Source organism: Danio aesculapii, chromosome 6 (assembly GCF_903798145.1).
Source record: "Danio aesculapii chromosome 6, fDanAes4.1, whole genome shotgun sequence".
Lineage (NCBI taxonomy): Eukaryota > Metazoa > Chordata > Actinopteri > Cypriniformes > Danionidae > Danio > Danio aesculapii.
In genome coordinates this window covers 21,579,506-21,601,946 of record NC_079440.1, presented here as the reverse complement: position 1 = coordinate 21,601,946, position 22,441 = coordinate 21,579,506, and the positions used below count along the sequence as shown (strand labels likewise).

Here is a 22,441-nt window from a genome sequence, read left to right as displayed (position 1 = left end):
ACTATGCAGAGCACCCACAATAAATAACAAACAGGAAAGTGCGAATGAGTGGGATGATGGCATTTGCTGCTTCAGAAGCATTAAAAGACGAATATAAAAGAAAAATGGCACATCGATAATATGGGAATATCTTGGTTTTAAATCACAGACACAACAAAAAAAACAGGTAATTTGTAAGAGCTGTCACAGAATTTATGCCACAGCATGAGGAAATACAACAACCAGCACCTAAAAAAAGCACCACAGGTGGCTGCAGTATATGAGTGTCTTGCTAAAAAGTCAACTAAAAGCATTGCCAGTGACACTCAATCTAGTAGCTAGCAAAGTAAAATTTCAGAGTTGTTTGCTAATAAGTTCATATCTTTTCAGTTCCTTTTTAACTAACACTCACTGCATTTAAGCAGTAAGAAGCTACAATACAGATTATTGAGCTGAAGCTTGACTACAAAATTAAATCGCAAATCAAATCAAAATTGCAATCTGTCAAAAAAAAAAAAAAAACTCTATTTGATATTTTCCCAAAATCGCACAGCCCTAAAGTATTCTACAATATGTGTTAGTTTATATATCTATAGTTTTTTTAAGATAAGGATCCTTTAGATATTGATAACTAGAGATCTATTACTCTCTCGAATATAGAGTACAAATGAATTGCACTGGTATGTGTTAAAAGATTGAAATCAGTCGGCGCAATAGCCTAGTGGTTAACATGCTGACATATGGTGCAGTAGCACTTCTGGGCATCCAGAGTTCAAATCCAGGCTCGAGGACATTACCCATCCCTACCCCCTCTCTCTCTCACACTTCGCTTCCTGTGTAAAATACTATTCTATCCACTAAATAAAGGCAAAAAGGCCAAAACAATAAATAAAAATGATTGAAATCAGAGCTAGATCAAATTATACATGTTTCTCAAATGGGCTTCATTAAAAACAGGCATATCTTTTAGACTATTGTGACCAAATTGATTCAAGGGCTCATATTGTTTTTGGACTTCAGTAAAACCCTTCGACACATTGGAACATAGCTTCCTACTTCATTCATTCAACACAAAGTATTTGGGTTTGGAAATAATTTCATTGATACCATAGAAACGTTTTATAAAGATATTATTAGATCCATCATTTTGGATATAGAAATCCCTAAAAGATTTGAAATGTGTTGTGGTGTATGCCAAGGTTGTTCAATCTCCCCTTTTTTGTTTTTATTAGTTTTAGAATTCAAATTATTAAGGATTTAAAACTATTTGACAAAGAAATAAAATTTTTCACAATTGGCAGATGATACTGCATTGTTTCTGAAAGATAAAAATCAAGTTAACAGCCCTAGAAGATATTTTCTAGAAAATTCACAAAATCTTCTGGTCTAAAGCTAAATCTTTAGAAAAGCTAAATCTTATTCATACACAATTCTAAAGACTTTTCCGTTGAAAATATTCCTGTGAAATATCCTTTATCGAATCTATATTTATAAAAATAAAACATGATGTGAAAAATTCAATTTTGTGCCAAAATCCAGAAAACTAAATATATTTTTAAAAATTGGCTGCAAAGGGATCTTACTATTTTTGGAGAGTTTTACTATCCAAAGCTGAGAGCCTATCTAGATTTGTTTGTCCTGCTCTTTACATGTGTGTTAGTGATGATCTTCTCAAAAATATGAATAAATCCTTCTTAGATTTTATTTGGAAAGAAAGTTTAAAAAGGACATTATATCTGGTAAAAGAGTAGAAGTTGGCTTAGAGATAATGTTAGAAATTATATTATTAACAGCTTTAAAATTAATTGGTTAACACACTACCTAAAATATGGCTCTTCATACCCTTTCATACCTTTTAAACTCAAAGGGTTTTTTTTTTTTTGAGAAAGTTTTTTTTCCTTTCTTGAAAGTTATTGTCCAAATTTCAACAGCTAGTATTATTGGTTTGGTTTTTATCCCAACATTTCTCCACATAAAATGCTTTTATGGAATAATTCTCATTAACTGTAGAAATAAATCTTTATCTTTATTTTATTTTTATAAATAAAATATATAACTTTAATCTTTACATAAACGGTTTCAAAAAATGTTTTTGTTCTATGATAATGAAAACATACTCCCATATGAACATATAACTTTCCAATTCTCTTTAAAGAATTTCACCAACTGGTTTAATACAACTAATTAATAAATCACCTTTCTTATGGAAGCATTGAAAAGATACTCCCGGAATTACATTTACTCACTCATATAATAGCAATAATAATAATAAAACTAGCTAAATTTTGCCATCTAAACATAAATGATCCCCTAGAGAAAGTTTTTTTGGGGGGATGCAAAAATTGATATTAACTGGAAAGCTACCTGGTCAATCCCTTATAAATTGGCTTCTAAATAAAGTTAAATAAATACATTTTAAAATACTTAACAAAATTTACCCTAACAAAGTAGCTTTATCTAAATTCATGGAAATTGACAATATTTATACATTTTGTAGAACACAAGGAAGACTTATCTAATATTTTCTATAACTGTGATGTATCTCAAATTTTGTTCTGATGTTAGTGATTTTTTTCATTTGCACAAAAGAAATGTTCATTACAGTCTTTATTTAAAAGATAAACAATTGAGTATGTTGTTAATTTTCACATCTTACAAGGTAAATATTTTATTCATCAACAGAAATTTGCAAAATATATAGCAAAACGCCATTTAATTTTTATTTAAAAATGGAAACTTTTGAAAAAAAGTCTGTAATACAAATTAATAACTAAAAGAATAACTAGCTGTTAGATTTCATGGAATTATGGGGGTAATGATCCCCCGCTGTAATCCTTAACTATATCCCATAGAATAAGGTAGTCATTTTAAATCTTAATGTCTATATGTACTTTTTTTTGTTTGCAAAGTGGGTTATTGTTCATTGTTTTCTTTACTATGTTTTAATTTATTAATATTTTTTTTTATTAGCTGTTGTATTTTTGCCATTTATTTTAAATGTTCATTGATATATTTTGTGTCTGAATTTATATTCATATTTTGTGTGATGTTCTATTTTAAATAAAAAACAAGTATAACTGAAAGGAACAGTTTGAAAAAAAAATATTTAATGACTTTATATACATTTTAAGCCGTTAACATTAGCACAGTGAAATAACAGCTCTGCTCAGTAATTCCTCAGATGATGGGCACGCACCCAGGCATTCTCCGTCAGGATTTCACTATATATGGAAAGGTTCTGCATGCAGACTAACAAACAGAGTGTGTGACAGAGCTTAAGATTAAACAACTCTTGTCACATGTCTTCAGAAAAGTATGTTGCAGGGAAAAGGTTTTTGTGGTGATCATGGCTGCAAATCACAAACAACTTTAGGTTCACACACTGTGGAAAAAGTTCTGCGTCAATGATGTTAGTGAGTGAGTGAGCGAGTGAGCGCACAGCATCTCCATGACAACGCTGCGCACGTCACTGACCATATGAAACTGGTCAAGCCAGTCAGAAATTTGCCTGATTCCGGTCCCTAGCCGGTCAATCGGTGCATCTCTAGTAAATATTTCTAATTCATAAAAGCGCATAGTGACTTAAACCAGCTCTTTCTCGTGAATAAATGCAGAGAAATGCTAAGAATCTGAAATAGTTACATTGTCCTGGCAGCAAATCTTCACCTCAAATTAACACACTGACCTGATAGAGACCTAGATTCAACTTCCCTTTTCAAAGCGAAAAAATAAAATTAGTCCAAAAATGAAAAACACCAAAATAACCATGTTTCACTTTCTCCTAAAATATAGGAGTCGTATTACTGCTTTCAGAAATGCATATAACCTACTGCATATGAAATGCTTCTGAGAAAGATCAGACATGCAATTATCTGTATAATTTAAATATACTACGGAGCATCCAGGGTTTTATGCTTCAGTCCGGCCATCTTCAGTTCACAACCATGTTAAAATAAAGTAATTAAATCCTCAGTGTACAAGTATACTATAGTGCACTGCTCTCTAGTGTCTTTATTTATTCTGAAGTAAATTAGAGATGTTTGGTGATGAAAGACAAATAATAAACATAACAGAAGAATATTTTTGACTTGTCATTTTGACCTCTGACTACAAAAGAGTGGATAATTCATAATCATCCATGACATTAAATATTTTAGTTTTAATTACTATGGCCTTACACATCTATCATTACTCAGAAAAATATTAGCAAGTTTGAAAAATTGAGGCTGGGATGCTTTTGAAATAGTTTATCTAACACTAAATGAACATGTTCTCACCACAAATCTCTCATTACAAAGATTTCTGATTAAATCGAGTCAGTTTCATTGATGGACAAATTAAAAATACTTTAAAGTATAGAGTATCAATTATTAAAAAAAAATATTGCAGTAATTCATATTAAAAAACTATAACGTTTTTGAACCACACTAAAGTACTTGAATTAATCTGTTGTGATTCTATAGTTGTTATTGTTACAAAAATTACTGTACCCAATACTGTAATTTTCTACAGTTATAGGTTACAGCAAAGTTTACTGAGTTAAAAAAGTATACTACAGTATTTATAACTTAAATATCAGTTCACTATAGTTAACACTACAGTATGCTGGATCATTTATTAACTAAGGATTGTAAATGCTATAATATACAGTATAAAATACTTTACTATACTATGGTTCAATTTAAAGTAATTAGTAAAAACTATAGTATTTTTTCACCGAGTAGTGCTGTTGAACACATCTGGTACCATTAATATCTCAGATTAATTTTAATTGAGCAGGTGTACGCCACACTTTTCATGCATTTTAATTCTTCTAATATTTTTATTTCTACTCAATGACAATTAATCCTACAGAACATGTCCTTCCTGTAGTGTTGGTCTTATGACTGGTGCTTTGCATTTGTTATTAGGTCTGCCTCTTCACTGTAAGCAGCACACTGGACTTTGAGCTGCTGAACAGCTATAGTACATGAAAAAGTTTGCTTAAACATTTATATTATTTTTTTGCTCATATATCACCAACAACAACTTGCCTTTTTGTTTTTAGCAAGGTGCAACTGTAGGGTCAAAAATAATTACGTCATCAACTATGACATCAACAATCATTACCAGTATTACTACGCTCTACCAGTGATGCTGTTGAGAAATTCTTTTTTTTATTTTTTATTTATTTATTTATTTATTTATTTTTATCGGGGTGCGAGAAAATAATAAACAAAGAATGAGGGCCAGGGCTATGAGAAAAGGCATCTTGACTGGGAACGTACCAATAATCAAACAAAGAAACTTATCCCACTTAGACACTGTACAGGGTATCACTGGCCAAGAAAGAGTTGCGTGTTGGCCCGAGACTACGTGGATGCCATGCGCTCCAGCCAGGCCTCATTCTTTGATATTCCATCAAGTCAGAATACTAATCACTGAAGTCATTCTTCACTCAACCAAGGAAAACTTCGCCACCCTCAAGACTTTCATCCGAGACTGCATTGAATACTTGCACAACGGCTTAGACATATGCAAGCATCACACATAAACACAGGTTTAGAATAAGCCTGTAGGCCTCTTGTAAATGTTTGATGGGATTTCAGATGGTTAAACTGAATTGTCTTTGTTCAGTCATTCCCCTGCTTTATTTTGGTTTCATTCATCTATTTTCACATTTCCTCTACCCTTTTGAATTTATGCTTAATTATGTGTTTGTCGTTTAGATAAGTCACTGTTTGTTTGTCACCCTAGCTTAAGCACGAGTGTGGAGTTTGTAATAATTGCTTGCATCAAAGTCACTTTAATGATTATGCCTAAGCACCTCATTAAAAACAGTATTTTTTTTTTTTTTTGTGGAGCCATTCAGAAAATTGATACAATCAATGCTGAAAGTATAACCGATCCAAATATGTATAAGAAACTATAACTAGTTTTAATGACCCTTAAACAAGACCGCCCCTACTGCAGGACAAACCTGACACAGAGCAATCTACATGACAACATTCCAGTCTCCTTTATTTAACATTTTAGATTATGAGCATCTGGAGTTTAAAAAAGGTTAGCAATAAAATATCTTCAATATTTAACCTAGAGTAAACTGGAAAACTGTATGGAAAATTCTGTAAATACATTCAATTTGTCCTCTCTTACCGTGGTGTCTTTAATCTGCTGCTGTGAGGGCAACTCAGCAATGTCTTCAGTGTCTGAAACACAAATATAAATACCACAGCGTTAAAAAAAGCAAAGAAAAAACTTGGCTCATTAAGAATGAGAGTAAGAAAAATTGCTCTGGTCAAATCTACTCACCTAAGATGGCTGCAGCTTGGAGGGAGTACTTTTCAGCATTGACCTCAGCAATCAGCTCCTGGACATCAGGGAGATCCTGGGAGGAATGGAACAACATAAATACTATTTTACTATAGAAACTATTTTGTGTTGCAGAACTTCACAGCTTAATGTCCAACTATAAAACTTCAAATTATGATTACTAAATAATAATTATATTAATATAATTAACATAATAATAATAATAATAATAAAAATAATAATAATAATAATAATAATAATAGTAACAACTGATCAAAACCCTCACAGTATTCATTCTGTCAGCAGAATGCAATTGACATATGCAAGATGCATGTTTTAGTGACACAGCAATTTAGAATAATTTCTATGCCCATACCACAAGTATTACAATAATGTAGAAACTGGTTTTTCCATTTATTTTCCATGAAATTAACAAAAATGGTGTCATTAAAGGTGGATCGAAATACTGAAATCTGAAAGCATGTGGAGAAACAATGTTCAAAGGCTCATAGTAAGAATAAAGGGACCATAATGGTCCAAAATGCAGTGGAAACTAATATTTTACAGAAACACTATTAGATATTGTTCTTGGTGTGAGCAAGCCTTTCAATATGAGCTCTCTGTCCTCGTTTGTTTAATTTTGAATTATTTAAAGCTCACCATTGCGGCAAGTCTTGTGCAAATATCTAATACGGATACAGTAAAAAAAAACAAAAAAAACAATGTGTGGTGTTTGGTACCTTAAGGTTGTTACTAAGGCTCTTTGCTTTGGATTGGACCTCTTTGGTATATTTCAGAACCCTTTCATAAAGAACAAGAGCTTCACTCCACTTCTTCACCAAAACATAGGATTGAGCTATATAGAAACACCTGTCGAAAGCACAACAACAAACATTTCAAAACCATTGCCCGTTCTTCAATTCAAACAGCAAGCATCACCTTATACATAGTGTGATCTGAACAAAAACCATTGTAAATCCTGTTTGCACCCAAATTTAGAATGGACTCTGATTGACCTGCCAAAAATCTCAATACCAGATGTAAACAGTGTCATTGTACATTTAACTACTGGAGATAGTGGCTGCTTTCACAACACTTGATTCAAGGAGCTTTAAAAAGAAATTCACTCAAGACCATATGCAAGACTGCATATTGTACCCTTCAATAAATATTTTATATAGTCTGCCATTGAAATGGTCTGTGCAATGAATGCTGATTTACATCGAAAGGAAAAAAAAAAGAAAGAATACGGAGTATTTTTTTGCCAGCAGCAGGGAACAAGGACTGTGTGCAGTGCAAAGAGAGAAAAAAAATTGTTGGTAGTCAAAGAATCTTGCAATGTTTAGATATTTAGCATGCATGACAAATGTTTCACTGGTGTTGGCGACACGTCAGCGATTCTCTGGTCACGTTTAACAATTCACACTGTGATGGTCACTTAAGTGAACGAGCACAGATTTGCCTACAATATTGTGCTTTCATCTGCGATTTTTACAAAACCTAAAATGAGCTAAAATCGTAAAGTGTGAACTCGCCATTAGTTACTTGCAGGACCAATCTACATGTATCATACAGATCAACACCTCCTTCCCACCACCCCCCCTCACTAAACAACTTTTCTACTTGATCTTGATTGAGTTTTACCAGTTTGCAGACGTTTTAAGACATTTGAAAAATTAAAAGAAATAATAAGAGTTAAGGGTCTCTTAAAGGTCTGTATACCAGATCCCACCAAGCAAATAAAATCACCTGTAAGCCTTGTAGACCAAAGTCTTGAGGGACAGTTCTTTCTGGAAAGTGTGATCCTCCTCTAGACCTTGAAGTGATGACAGCTCAGCAAGACTCTAGAAACATTTGAAATGGTGAAACATTTGTGATAAATTATAAGGAAAAAGAGTCATAATAGGAATTCTGCTCAAATGTGAAAATTCTTAAGAGCTGTTATCCGCTTTAACATGTCTGTTACTTTTAACTCCTGTTTAACACACTTTGGTAACATTATTTTATGCTGCCTTTCAAGGACCTACATATTACAGTAGTAACAAATTATACATAATTGGCATGCAACTAACCATAAACCTAATCATATAGTAACTATGTCAGTAATACTTCTCAGTACCTAAATATATTAAAGTAACAAGGACACCTTCGAGCGCACCACTCAGTCTAAATTAGTTGGTTTTAAGAAAGGGAACATTTAATTTTCCGCATTTGACTATAGTGTAGTATTTTCATATTGAACAACATATTATGTTATGACAAATCATGATATAAAATGTAACAATACCCATTATGAATGTGAAAAAGTAATCAAGACACACATATACACATACGCTGGATTCAAACCGGGTTCATGATCAATCGTGTCAAAATATGTTGCCATGCGCTTTATGAGCTATGCCACTCACGCTGCTGTTTGCCGCTCTCTTTAGTTCTGCCGTCTCTGTCAATCAAACGGAGATGGGCGGGAATCACTCAACTAGCTCATTCCAACGAGGTGTGCTACTTGCACTTAGCCTAAATAGACACTACAAAATTTTACACCTTTACATCGGACCATTTCTTTTTTAATTCACTCACAGTGCGATGTTCAGGCCCCACTGGGTTAACCGCGTCAGCTAAACTCTCCCACTATTTTTTTTCTTTCGCTACTAATTCTGGAGGACAAACTTACAAATAACACTGTTTTTCTTCTATCTTCCTCCGAAAGGAGCACCTCCAATTCACATTGTGTTCAAAGTTTCTCTTTTTGTTTGCTTTTGCCATTGCTTTTTCATTTGGTTTTGCCAGAGTCATTACCATATTTATTAGGGGGAGGAGGCAGGGAGGGGTTTTGCGCTTGTGCACTCAGTTTCACGTTGATTCGGATGTACAAAGAGAATATGCGTGGGATTCCACGTACGCAGTGTTTCATACATCTGAATTATTTTTATTGTGTGCGCACATTTACAGCTTTGCCTGTACGCAATGTTTTAGTATATATTTCAACGGAAGTCTTTGTACATGAGGCCCCAAGTAAATTCCGAATAAGAGAATGATCACTCGGGCTAACAGCTGAGGTGATGCGCAGGACTGTTTAAAATGCGTGCGCTTCCGTTTCCTTGCGTGAAGCAACTGTGTCTACAAACACAACTGATGTGATTGATTCTCTTTCAAACAGACTAGACAAAAAGTGATGAACATCCACAGTCTTGCTGCTTTCAAGAGATCCAGATTTGTCTTTTTGTAAGCAGCACCAGTTGCTTTCGCTTTAACCATTCTTTAAACAGATTATTTATGGGTCTAACGTTAATCATGTGTGTGATCATCCTTTCATTATCACGCTGTATGTTTTTTACCTGCTTTCTTTTGCGTTAATATGGTTTAATTATCATATTTTACAATAACATTGCTTTAATGGGAGATAAACTCCCCATTTATGTGTGTTAACTGGCAATCTGGGACCTTTAGCCAGGGCAGATTACTGTGCATGTTTTATTAAATAAAAAGTATAGTATACAGCTATATTTTGCTTATTTTGACACATTTAAAAATTTGTGGCTAAGAAATAATTAATTGTTTATGTTTGGTTTGGTCAGACATAAATTTGGTAAATCCTTCATTTTGAGCTCTGAAATTATGTGAAATAAAAACTAATTGTAATACTATGAAACCGTGACCAATTTGCTCATAGTTATTGAGCAAGCTCATACACGACACACAAAAAGTAAAATGAACAAGGAGGCATGTGGAGAACGCAAAATCTAAGTCTAGTAATTTTAGCATGTCAAAGTCATATTTATGTGTATAAAATATATTTCCCAACAATAAAATTGTGGCTAGTGAAAATGGCGAGTGGCTAGTAATGTTGGAAAACTACTAGCCACAGTGGCTGGTGATCAAAAAAAGTTAAAGTCAAGCCCTGTGTAAACCAACGATGGTTTGTTCTGTAGACTATCGAAAAATATATATAGCTTAAGGGGGCTAATAATATTGACCTTAAAATGTTTTTTTTTTTTTTTTTAAACTGCTTTTATTCTAGCCGAAATTTCTCCAGAAGAAAAAATATTATCAGACATACTGTGAAAATTTCCTTGCTGTTAAACATCATTTGGGAAATATTTAAGAAAGAAAATAATTTTGACTTCAACTGTATAAACATACATACATACATACATACATACATACATACATGCATACATGCATGCATGCATGCCCATACACAGTGCTTCCCACAGGTTTGAAATGCACTTGCAGTGGGAGCCGGATTGAAACACACCATTTACCCACATCACATAAATAGTTAACTATATGCGACAAACAAAACATAACTTCATTTTTAATAATAACTGTATTTATTATGAGACCGTTTCTTTTTAATGGGTTAACGTAAAAAATAAAATAAAAAAGACAAATAAAAAAGAAAAACTTTTATGCTATTTAAGAGCCATGTGCACCAACTGACAGGTAAAATCGGCTTCTCTTTTTCAAGTTTAAAGAAAATTTTAGATATGTGTATAAAATAGCCTATGTATTATAGTAACCATCAAATTAATAAAATAATAAGCAAATGCGAAATAAATAACAAAAAAGGAAATAAAGACTCATTCATAACAACTCATAACTACAAGATTAAAACGAGTAAATTTTTTTAAGTAAGGCAAATGCGTTGATTAACTATTACTATTTTTGATTAACTATTATTATTTAGTCTTCTCCGAGTATATAGTAAAGACTTCAGCGTTGTTTAGATTAATGAATCTATTATTTACTTTAAGGAAATTTAGAAACCCAGGCCGAATGAATTTAAGTCCCAAATATGCATGTCTCTGTGGGTCTGAAGAACATGTGAAACTGTCTGCACAATTGTTGACAGGTCTCACGGGCACAGAACGAAACCAGTAAAGGAGAGAAGATTTTTCACTACTTAATCGATCACGGATGTTTGGTTATATTGAGCAGATACAAAAAGTGTAAAAGAATGTTGATAATAGTAAAAAAAAAAAAAAAAAAAAAAAAGTGTCACTAAATATACTTGGGCGGAAGTTAATATACCTGGGCCCAAGTAAAGTCTGTGTGGGAAGCACTGATACATCCACACACACGCACGCACACACACGCGTGCACACAAATTTTTCTGAACCTGCAGTATGATGTCATAGAGTCGTATGAGATCCTGTGGTCGCGGTCCTCTTTTGTTCTCATCAGTCTGAGGCTCTTTCAGCTTAGTTTGCAGTGAATGTGCCATGCTCTCATTTCTCTTCACCACAGTCCACAACTTGATATATGTAAGATAGCTATATGCAGATATGTAGACAATAACAAATATACGTTTAGCACATTAAGCACAGTAAAATAGCTTAGCAGAAAGGACAGCTTTTATTTGATTCCTTAGCAGTCATTACGACAGCTGCTATATTAACATACCTGTGTAAATACTGCAGATTAGATACCTTGCTACTCTCAGCAACGTCGGTGGCTCGTTCTCTCTGCTTCTGTAATGGCAAGACACACAAACCTTTAAGCTGGTTTACTAAACACACACAACCGGGGGGTGGTGTGTGTGTGTGTGTGTGTGTGTGTATGTATGACATTTTAAACCATAAATGAAAAGCAAAAGTTTGTTTTTAAATATCTCTAAATATTCAAAATATAAACAAAGTGTTGTACTCTATCATATATTAACTCTTAAATCTATATAATAATAATAATAATAATAACAACAACAAAAACAACAACAACAACAACCACCACCTGTAAGAGCAGAGAGTGAAGGTTTATATATATATAGCACAGTTTTGCTAAAAATATTACAATACACACAACATTATGGGTGATCGTTCAAAAGAAGACAAATTGTTTGTGCGCATCTCGCAGGCACATACCACCAAGAAGAACAAACCACATCCATCAGGAGTAACTCTGGTGTGGATGTTAGAGTGCTAACCTGGATTGCTATAGCCAAACCTTTGGTCACTCATGATAATGCCAAACGTTGGTTTCAATGGTGTCAGCAGCAACATTATTGGGCTGTGGTCAATGTAAAACATGCATTGTTCTCAGATGAGTCCACCTTTACTTCCTTTCCCACATCCAAAAGAGTTAAAGTGTGGAGAAGCCCCAAAGAAGCATATCACTCAGACTGTTGTGTGCCCAGAGCGAAGCTTGGGGGTAGATCAGTAATGGTTTGGGGTGCAATATCATGGCATTGCCTAGACCCAATACTTGTGCTAGATGGGCGCGTACTGAGCAGAGGGTTGAGAGGCTACAGGAAGCTGCTGCCCGCATGTGCCTGTATCTCACCAAATAGCTTATTATTCCCTACAAGCCCCACAGAATGATGATTAGAGATGGTGAAGACAGCGATATTAGCCTGTGTCTGGCTCTCACTGGTGGGTGCAGTGCAGCAATTCTTTTCATATGGTCCTACAGTGAAAATATCCCCATTAGAGTATAGGCACATGCGCACATGTGGCTTCTTGCCAGGAGTCCCACTGCCACTCACATAGCTGAGAAAGTGTGGATCGACCATCTGCTACGGGTGCTTCCTTGCCAGTTTAGAAGGCTAGTAAGTATGAGAAACCCCATAAACATAACTGTACTAGTGATGGCGATGGAGTTGACCTAGGCAATGTTTACCCAAGATGCTGGAGAGAGAGCAGGCTATGAATGTGGATTGGCAACCACTGGAGGGCACCTTGCTACCAGTGAGCAGACAGGTGTCCCCAATGCCACGGATAAACCAATGATCACCGAAGCCACCTTCCCTTGACGTGCAAGTTTGGTAACCTTCTTCATGGTCCATGATCCTGGGCCTTGTGGATTGCCCACTCGAACCATCCAGCTAGAAGGATGATCAGTCACTGTGGTGCTAGATTCGGGAAGTTCTGTTTCTGTAGTTCAGCCGGAAGTAGTGACATCCTGAGCCAATAGCAAAGCCACAATACCCATCATATGCATTTACGGAGATACACGTCCGGAAGGAGATACAGTCTCCTGGAATGAGACTGGCCAGGGTTTGATCAACTTCTCTCCAGCACAATGCATGTCCTTGTGATGGAAGGAGTGGTCTGGCTGCCAGCGCCTGACCCCCTCCCATACTTTCTAGTGCAAAACGGTCTGCTTTACCAACAGTGGGGGGAGAAAAGAAGCTGTTTGTTGGCCCAAGGGCCAAAACGATCACTTTGACGGAACACCCACACTCTCCTCCTGACTGAGATCCTGACTGACCAGGGAACACCCTTTATGTCCCGGCTGATGTCGGACCTCTGCCACTTGCTCTAGGTAAAACAGACAAGAACTTCTGTGCACCCACAGGCTGACGGGCTGGTCAAGCGTTTCAACCAAATGCTGAAGAGGGTGCAAAACCTCATGTATGTGCTGATCGAGAGGTACCACAAGTATCCACAGGTTTCACCTCATCTGAACTCCTGTTTGATTGACAGCCCAGCGGCTTACTGGAAGTCGGAAGGGAGGCCTTGGAACAGCAGCAACAAAGCCCCCACTGCATCAAAGAACTTATGGCGAAGTCCCAGTGTGTTCGTCGGCAGGGACAGAGTTGGGAGAAACAGATATACCACTTAACCTGTTGAAGAGATAGACACCACCACCAGTCAGATCACAAAGCAGCCTGGGTGGACCTGTGTCATCCAGCATGAGATCAGGATGCTCCCCTCAATGAAACAGTGCAGCCTTGGCTTATTGGGTATGTGAGGCACGTCGGGTGGCTATAGAAGAGGAGATCACCAGGATGAGACAGCTCAGAGTCATTGAAGCATCAAAGAGATCCTAGTCCAGCCCTGTCTTGATGGTCCCAAAACCCAATGACATACTATTTTTGTAATGACATCCAGTAACTAAATAAAATTTCCACATTTGACAGCTACCCCATGCACAGAATGGATGAACTCCTGGAGCAGCTTGGCGGGGCCCGGTACAACTCAACACTAGATTTGATGAAGGCAAGTCCCCCTTTCCCCCGAATTTAGAGAAAAAAAAACTGCCTTCAGCAACCCCAATGAGCACTGCCAGTACAGCATCCTTCCCTTCAAACTGCACGGGCCCCAGCCACCTTCCAGTGAATGAAGAACATTATGCTGAGGCCGCACTAGGAGTATATAGTAAAATACAGTAAAAACCCTTTAATATTTAAGCAGGGTAACAATATCTAAGTTTAAGGCAGTATAATCATAAATATGTACTTTTCTTTAAATGCAAAATGAAACTTTGACTCTTCTAACAGAAACTAACATCTAACAAACACACTCCCACACATTTATACAGGTTGTATAGAGGCGTAAAAGCATTAGTTGCATTTCAAGACTTGCATTCCTTCTGTGATGTGGGGAACTCCCTCTGTTAAGCTAGGTTCCCATGTGGGTTCGCTGGTGGTCAGTTCCTTGTCCTCACAAGGCTTGGAGGGGAGTCTGAAAGTTCAAGTTTGAGGTGGCAAAAGACTGTTGTTGTGTTGACTTCTGGTTTTGCGATGCACTAAACTTATCTAGGCTCTTGACTAGGGCTGGCCGATTAATCGAAAAGTACTCAAAATCAACATTCAGAATCTATAATCGATTTAATTTTTTCAAGACGATTTTTTCGATTATTTTCCCTACTTGTCACATGACCCTGCTTTGTTAAAGACTGTGGCTGATTTATTCTTCAGCGGCCACTTTCCAACCACCTTTGATCTCTGGTCAAGTAGGACGATGGACCCATTTTTGAGCCTTGCTTTGCACTACATTGACAATGATTGGGAGCTGCGCCAGAGATGCCTTGGTACGGCATGTTATCCATTACATTAAAATTATTATTTACATTAAAAAATTTGTTTACAGAAGATGCAAGTGCACTGGTTAAAATATTATTTACAGGATATACAAGAGTTATTTTATTTAGAAGCGATACTGTTTATTTTCTACTTTTAAAATGAAAAACACTGAAAATTATTTATTTTGTTTCCAAAAGTGCAAGTTATTTTCAATTTTTTATAAGAAAATTGACAGTTGGCTTTAGACAGTGTATGTTTTAATTTTAATTGTTTAACATTGATGTTCAATAAATAATCATAGCTAGTAGATAGCGTTTTTCTCCTTTAATTATTTTCAAAATCAATAAATGCACCCTTCATTCAAAAATCTCTCACCTGTAATATGGGAGCACATTTACTGTGCTAAACTTGTTAGTGAACTATGAAGGCAAAAAAAATTTAATTAACATAAAAGTGTGGGGGTGTGACTCAAAGTTATAACACATAACAGTATAGAGTATAAAATTATACTGTTAACACAATACATTTTACACATTTGATTAAAAACCTAAAAATGAAAGGAAGAGATCGGTATTCAACATTCATTCATCCCACATATGACAAACTAAGCTATAATTTTATGCTTAAGCATGGTTAATGCATTGTAAAACATAACCAGTTTTAGTTGTTATACAGAGGTTGTGTATTGAAATTAAAAGTTATCATTGTTTTGTCAATGATCTAATGATTTTTAATATATGATTATTAATCCTGTCTGGAAGAAAAAGTTCTAGTGCTAACATTTGTTCTACAGTTAACTTGGATGTTGACTGGGTTGTGTTCCTGATACAATTATTATGTCATGAATTGATAACAGCAACAAAGCAGATCCATAGTCTTTGTAAACTATGTGGCAACTTCATTCCCTCCAGGGCTTCTGCCTCCTGCAGATTTGGACTATTAGTTGTTGGTGATAGAAGGGACTCATAGCATCAAATCATTTATCTGTGTCTGCATTGTTAAGTTATTACATAGGACATTTTGGCCGTTTACCCCAAAACATAACCATTAAGGAAAACTTGTATTGTGCATCGTCTTGTAGAATGTATTAATATTAAATTAAAGAATAAACATTTCCATCTGTCAATACATAAATGGCAGACATTGACTTAGTAGGTAATACTGTTATTAAAATTTCAGTAACACTTATATTAATACTAAAATGGGACATGTAACATGCACTAGCACTGTGCTTGTAAACATTAATGCACTGTGAACTAACAATGACAACTGTATATTCATTTATTAACATTAAAATATTAATATTCTTAAAAAAAGCTTTTCATTGTTTGTTCGCTTTAGTAGATACATTAATATGAACTGTTCTGTATTGTAAAATGTTACCAAAATATTTTCTAAATGTCTAATGCAAATGCATATTGCACATTTGAGGAAGTGTAAGAGGTGTTAATAATAAGTCTCTCACCACATCAGTCCTGAGCTCCTCCCTGACAGCCTGGATGGTGTCTCTACACTCTGCCAGCAGACTCTCATACAGGTGCTCCTTAGTCTCTTCATTATCTGCCTGTGAACAGTAATAATAATAGTCAGGATACTTTTATTTAGTGTACTGCATGTGCATTATTGTGATTTTTAGGGTTTCACAATAAAGATGTGGTGCATATCTGGGTGCTCACAAAGACAAACAGGTAAAAAAACTGTCAGCAGGGAAGCTCTACCAACACTAACCAAGCAAGCCAAAGATAATAGGGACAAGGAACTTTGTCAGGTGACAGAAACGGAGAAAAAAGCATTAGGAGAAACTAAGCTGAGTTGAGGACAAGTTCCTCTCAGGCAAGTAAATGAAGAAGCAGAGTTACAGATCAATAAATTGCAGACAGTTGGCTTTTCAGTGTTCCATCAATTAAACACTACTTGGCAGAAGTGTATGTGGACTGTAAATGAACTGTAGGCTGAGAGTAGCTATATGTGATGCTTAGAACTATGACAAGCATTATAGTCAGTGCAATAATAGTAGATTTTTCCATTTAAGGGGCAATAGATATGAAAAAAAGATCACCCTGCTGCCAGAGTCAAAGTTATTTTAGGCCTAACATTCTAATTTCACAATGAAACAATTGTCTGTCATTAAAAATGCATTTTTGATGATCCAGAATTTCCAGAAACAAAACTTAGCACACACGCCCACAGACAGACTGTAGTCACACCTAAACTACACCTTGCTACTAGCTGCAACTGGGTAAACCAGAATTTCAGTCAATGCTAGACAGTGTTTGTAAAGCAGCAAGAACTTGTGCCATAGTGAGAACACAGTGGTAGCCACTTCTGTGGCCGCTACATGCATTCAGTTTCATTCTTTGATACAAATGTACACACACATATTTCAGTATTGTCATGAAATAAACACCAATACAACCTTTGTTTTTACTCCACTTTTTTCCTTGTAATCATGTTTTGAGCAGCACACTGTGGAGTTAGTTTGTTTATTGCTAATCTTTCATTTACTTTAGGCACTTTGTTTGCTGGTGTGGTGTGCACACATTCTAAATTGCATTGTCCTGTTTCTGTTCCCTTACGTTATAATATCTGTTGAGTTGAAGTTACCAGAAGGTGGATTGAACAAGAATGAACAGTGACGCTGCTGTCTACCAGATCATACAATGTTGTGTCTCTTCTTGGAAAAGGCTGATTTGTGATTGCATTTTAACTTTGTTTATTGATTTATAATGATGATCTTGTTTAGATGTCTTTATTTACAATTATTTTTGTTGTAAATACTTAATTTTATCTCTGTGTTGTGTAAGTGGACCCACCATTTGACTTTAAATTCCTGTCGGTTCTCTTGAGTTTGCTTTTGTATTTTATTGTGGTCTTGTTTCGTTATTCTCAATTTCCAACATTTTTTGATAGTTTTCTTAATTTTGTAGTATTTTTTGGGGGAAATAAATTGAAAATATTTGTAAAATCAAATCTTTTTTGGAACTTTCCTGTGTCCACATGCCACATCTTAAAACACAGAGTCAAATAAACTGAGCACATTCCCTGTGAATGGTTATTCTGTAGAGAATGCAGTCAGTTTCAGATGAAACAGCATACCACAGACATGAGCATGCTTCGGTTGAGGTGTGGCATGGGTGGGGAAGATACCAGTATCCATAACCATTTACCAGTGAAGACAAGAAATATGTCTTGCGTGTTTTAAACAACCTCTGGATGTGAACAAAAGTTGACAAGTGCTAATCTTAAGCACTCATTTGCACCTGTACTTAGACATTGCCACTTGTAATTATTTCTTAATATCAGGTGTAAACAGGGCTTAACTAAACTTTTGCTGTTTTAAGTTGTAAATGTTTATACATAATATTGATTGAATAACTGCAGCATAAACAAATATTGTACCGTTTACTGCACACTGTTTTGGTGTTTTTGGTGTTAAACTATAGTGGCTAATGAATTGAAAGTATAACACTTCAAAAGCAAATGGTTTCAACAAATAAAACTGCAATTCATATTACACACACACACACACACACACACACACACACACACACACGAGACCCTATCTTTGATAATCAAGATTAAAACTTTGTGTGCCAAATGATACATCATTCACTATGCACTTAAACTCAACAGCATAGTTTATGTATGTAGGGTCATTTCAAATGGAACACTAATGTTTTTTTTTTACCAAGTGGAAAATCAAACCGTTTCCCAGATGATGTTTGACAGTTGCCAAATTAGTGAAAAATTACCAAACTACCAGATAATACCTGCCATGATTATAACCTCATTCACCATCAGGAGGTGGTATAATCACTCTCATAGAAGAATTTTGCACAATCCAAAATAAATAAAGTAATCCAACAGCTCCAAGCTCCAGCCCTTCTGCTACGTGAGCAAAGTGAGCAGCTGTTGAGTGAGTGAAGTGTCCAACATTCCACACTTCTTTTTAACGGTTGAATAATTGCATCATCTGGGTGTTTAAAATGCACTTATTTTTAGACTTTTCAGTTTGAATGCTCCACTAATACTATTTATACTATATACTATACTATATTTATACTATAAAATGGACTAGAATAGTGCATAAGTATGCAATTTGGGAAACACCTAAAGTATTTTTTGCATGATTTGCGGGTTAGACAACTAGACTACAACCCTGCAACTCAGCGTTTGCTCATGCGTGCTTAAGGAACGACACAAAACAAAGAGTTAAATGAATGAGCACAGAGCTCCACATTACTTTCACTTGAGTTCAGTTGGCAAAAACACTTTGTGCACTTTGCATCATTCGGGCTGTGTAGCAATAATATTGTTTCTATTCACACATTAGGATGGACTTTGGCACAAATACCTAATTCATACTTTTGGTGCGCACCCAGCACAAGACCAGCAAAGAAGGAATGTCTCTGATGATGAAAGATGATTATTACATTACATCAATAAACGTGTCACTCACACACAAAATGTAACAGGATGTCCACAAGGTGGTAAACTATTAAAAGTTGATGAATCAATTTAGAGAAATTTAATAATTATTCATATTATAAAGTCTTAAATGGTCTTTTTATCATTTGATTATGTAATGTCCAGTTGTATGCTAAAGTTTGTCTGAATTTAATATGAGAATACTGACATACTGTGTGGTTTATGAAATTGATAAAATCCTGCAGGATTTGACATCAATGTTTTGTTGACTGCAGTAATCAAATCAACTTCATTATTCCTGCTGGTCTATAGGCGCCATCTGCTGGATATGAGTCATTATATGTATGAATAATAGTTCCGTTTAGATGAAGGCATGTTTGATGTAGCATAACTTCACAAAAATAAATTATGGTTTTTACTTTTTTTTTAAATTATTATTATTATATTTAATCCACATGTAATAGAGCATATAAAAAATTTTCACATTCAATTTTTTTCTGGTTTCTAAAATATGGAATCAGCCATTATATTGCAGTTGAAAAAAAAAATTCAAGATCAGTGTCATTATAAATGAATGTATTGAGTTGTATTAAAGGAGTGGTACAGAGTATGTTTATGCTACAGTTGTAAAAATAAATAAAGTTATTTTTTCACATATCTTTTTTTTTATTGTTACTCGGCTAACATAAAAACTACTATCATATCTCCTGGTTCCTCCAAAGGCCTGCCCTTAAGCGGCTCTAAGTGGTCAACTAACCTAATGTGTTGTGATTTGCGGAAACATGGAAATAGGACCAGGAAACATCACGCCTCTACTAGCATGCGCTTTACTTCTATATTTATTTCCCTCTCTGATTCCTGTATATACCTTGTGTAAATTTTACTTGTGTATAATTACTGCTGTTGTTAAGTATTTTAAAAGTTCATAGTTAAAAACCATAATAGAAATATTATATATATATATATCTATATATATATATATATATATATATATATATATATATATATCTATATCTATATCTATATATATATATATATATATATATATATATCTATATCTATATCTATATCTATATATATATATATATCTATATCTATATCTATATCTATATCTATATATATATATATATCTATATATATATATCTATATATATATATATCTATATATATATATATATATATATATATATATATATATATATATATATATATATATATATATATACACACATACATATATATATATACACACATACATATATATATATATATACATACATTCACACACACACACACACACACACACACACACACATATACACACATACATACAAATACAAACACACACACAGCTTAAGTCAGAATTCTAAGCCACCCTGTTTATTTTTTTCGCCAATTTCTGTTTAACGGAGAAGATCTATATTATAGCTGGAAAAAAGGTTTTGCTGTTTTTTTGTACTGGCCCTTTAAGGCTAGTCCACCCCGCCCACCTGTTCCCACGTGCCTGTAAGCAATCACCGCCCTCGGCTGCCTCAGGAAGCAGATCTCACGTAACGTGTGTGAGAAATACTACAGTAAGAACTTTAACAATCAGTATTTGATGCATTTTTTTGTGGATTTGCAACGAGTCACACACAATGTCATTACAAAGTTCACGCACACACACAGCAAGTACACAAACACATAGCGCACACATACACACACACACACACAAATGTAGCGCTGACATACACACACACACAGCTCAGACGCGGACACACACACTTAGCTCAGACACACACAGCTCAGACTCAAAGACACACACACACACACAGCTCAGACACGAAGACACACACACACACACACACATCTCAGACACGAAGACACACACACACAGCTCAGACACGAAGACACACAGAGAGAGAGAGAGAGAGAGAGAGAGAGAGAGAGAGAGAGAGAAAGAGAGAGCACGTTAAGCTTTGCACTCGTTTTGCACACATGTGACATGATACTGGTAATATCCACTGCTGTATGGATATCTCTTATATTAATGTATATTAATAACCGAGATTAAAGCGTCTTCCTTTATAATTGTTCTGACACACGGCTGTGCTGATGAAGTGCATCGCTGTAATTCATTACACACATGCTCTGTTTTAAAACATTTTAAACTTGTAAAACTCACTCTTGATCACGTTTGATGATGATTGATGATCCTAGCGAAATGAACACACCTTTTATTCCCGGTTGCTTTGCGCTCGTCCTATCTTGATTATATGATTATACACATGACTACCGGACATGTTAATGCGCGCAGCTGTCAATCAATATTGGTAGGCGGGGGGACCGCTCTCCTACGTAAAGTTGCGGTCGATCTGAAAACAGCTCCAATTGGTCCACCGTTTTTATGTTGTTAAATTTGAAAAAAAAAAAAAAGGACTGGGTGTGTTTATATCACCCCAATATGACAGTTTATACACTATACTTACACACATTTCTGTCTAAACAGCTTGAAAAGTACATTTTTCACCATAGGTGCCCTTTAATAATTCATTTCTAATCACTGATTTATTTTATCTTTGCCTTGATGACAGTAAATACTATTTTACTAGATATATTTCAAGACACTTCTATACAGCTTAAAGTTACATTTAAAGGCTTAACTAGGTTAATTAGGTTAACTAGGCAGGTTAGGGTAATTAGGCAAGTTAATGTATAACAGTGTTTTTTTCGGAAGACAGTCAGAAAAAAAATGAGCTTGAAGGGGATAATAATTTTGTCCTTAAAATGGTTTATAAAAAAAATTAAATACTGCTTTAATTCTAGCCGAAATAAAACAAAGACTTTCTCCAGAAGAAAAAATATTATCAGATATACTGTGAAAATTTCTTTGCTCTGTTAAACATCATTTGGAAAATATTTAAAAAAGAAAATAAATCAAAGGGGGGCTAATAATTCTGACTTCACCTGTATATATATATTTAAAGGGTCTTTCCAGTTTCCACTTTTTTAGGATTT

At 35.0% G+C, this 22,441-nt stretch overlaps 1 protein-coding gene across 1 annotated transcript in view; it reads right to left on the bottom strand.

Moving 5' to 3' along the window:
• Window positions 1-22,441, bottom strand: part of srp68 (signal recognition particle 68) — a 39,137-nt gene that overhangs the window by 5,157 nt on the left and 11,539 nt on the right. The window contains exons 9-15 of the mRNA XM_056459782.1: window positions 16,482-16,580; window positions 11,677-11,744; window positions 11,393-11,546; window positions 8,020-8,114; window positions 7,011-7,140; window positions 6,271-6,346; window positions 6,115-6,167 (exon numbers count right to left, since the gene is read on the bottom strand). Of these exons, the coding sequence (XP_056315757.1) occupies window positions 6,115-6,167; window positions 6,271-6,346; window positions 7,011-7,140; window positions 8,020-8,114; window positions 11,393-11,546; window positions 11,677-11,744; window positions 16,482-16,580 (675 nt within the window). The remainder of the gene's footprint in view (window positions 1-6,114; window positions 6,168-6,270; window positions 6,347-7,010; window positions 7,141-8,019; window positions 8,115-11,392; window positions 11,547-11,676; window positions 11,745-16,481; window positions 16,581-22,441) is intronic.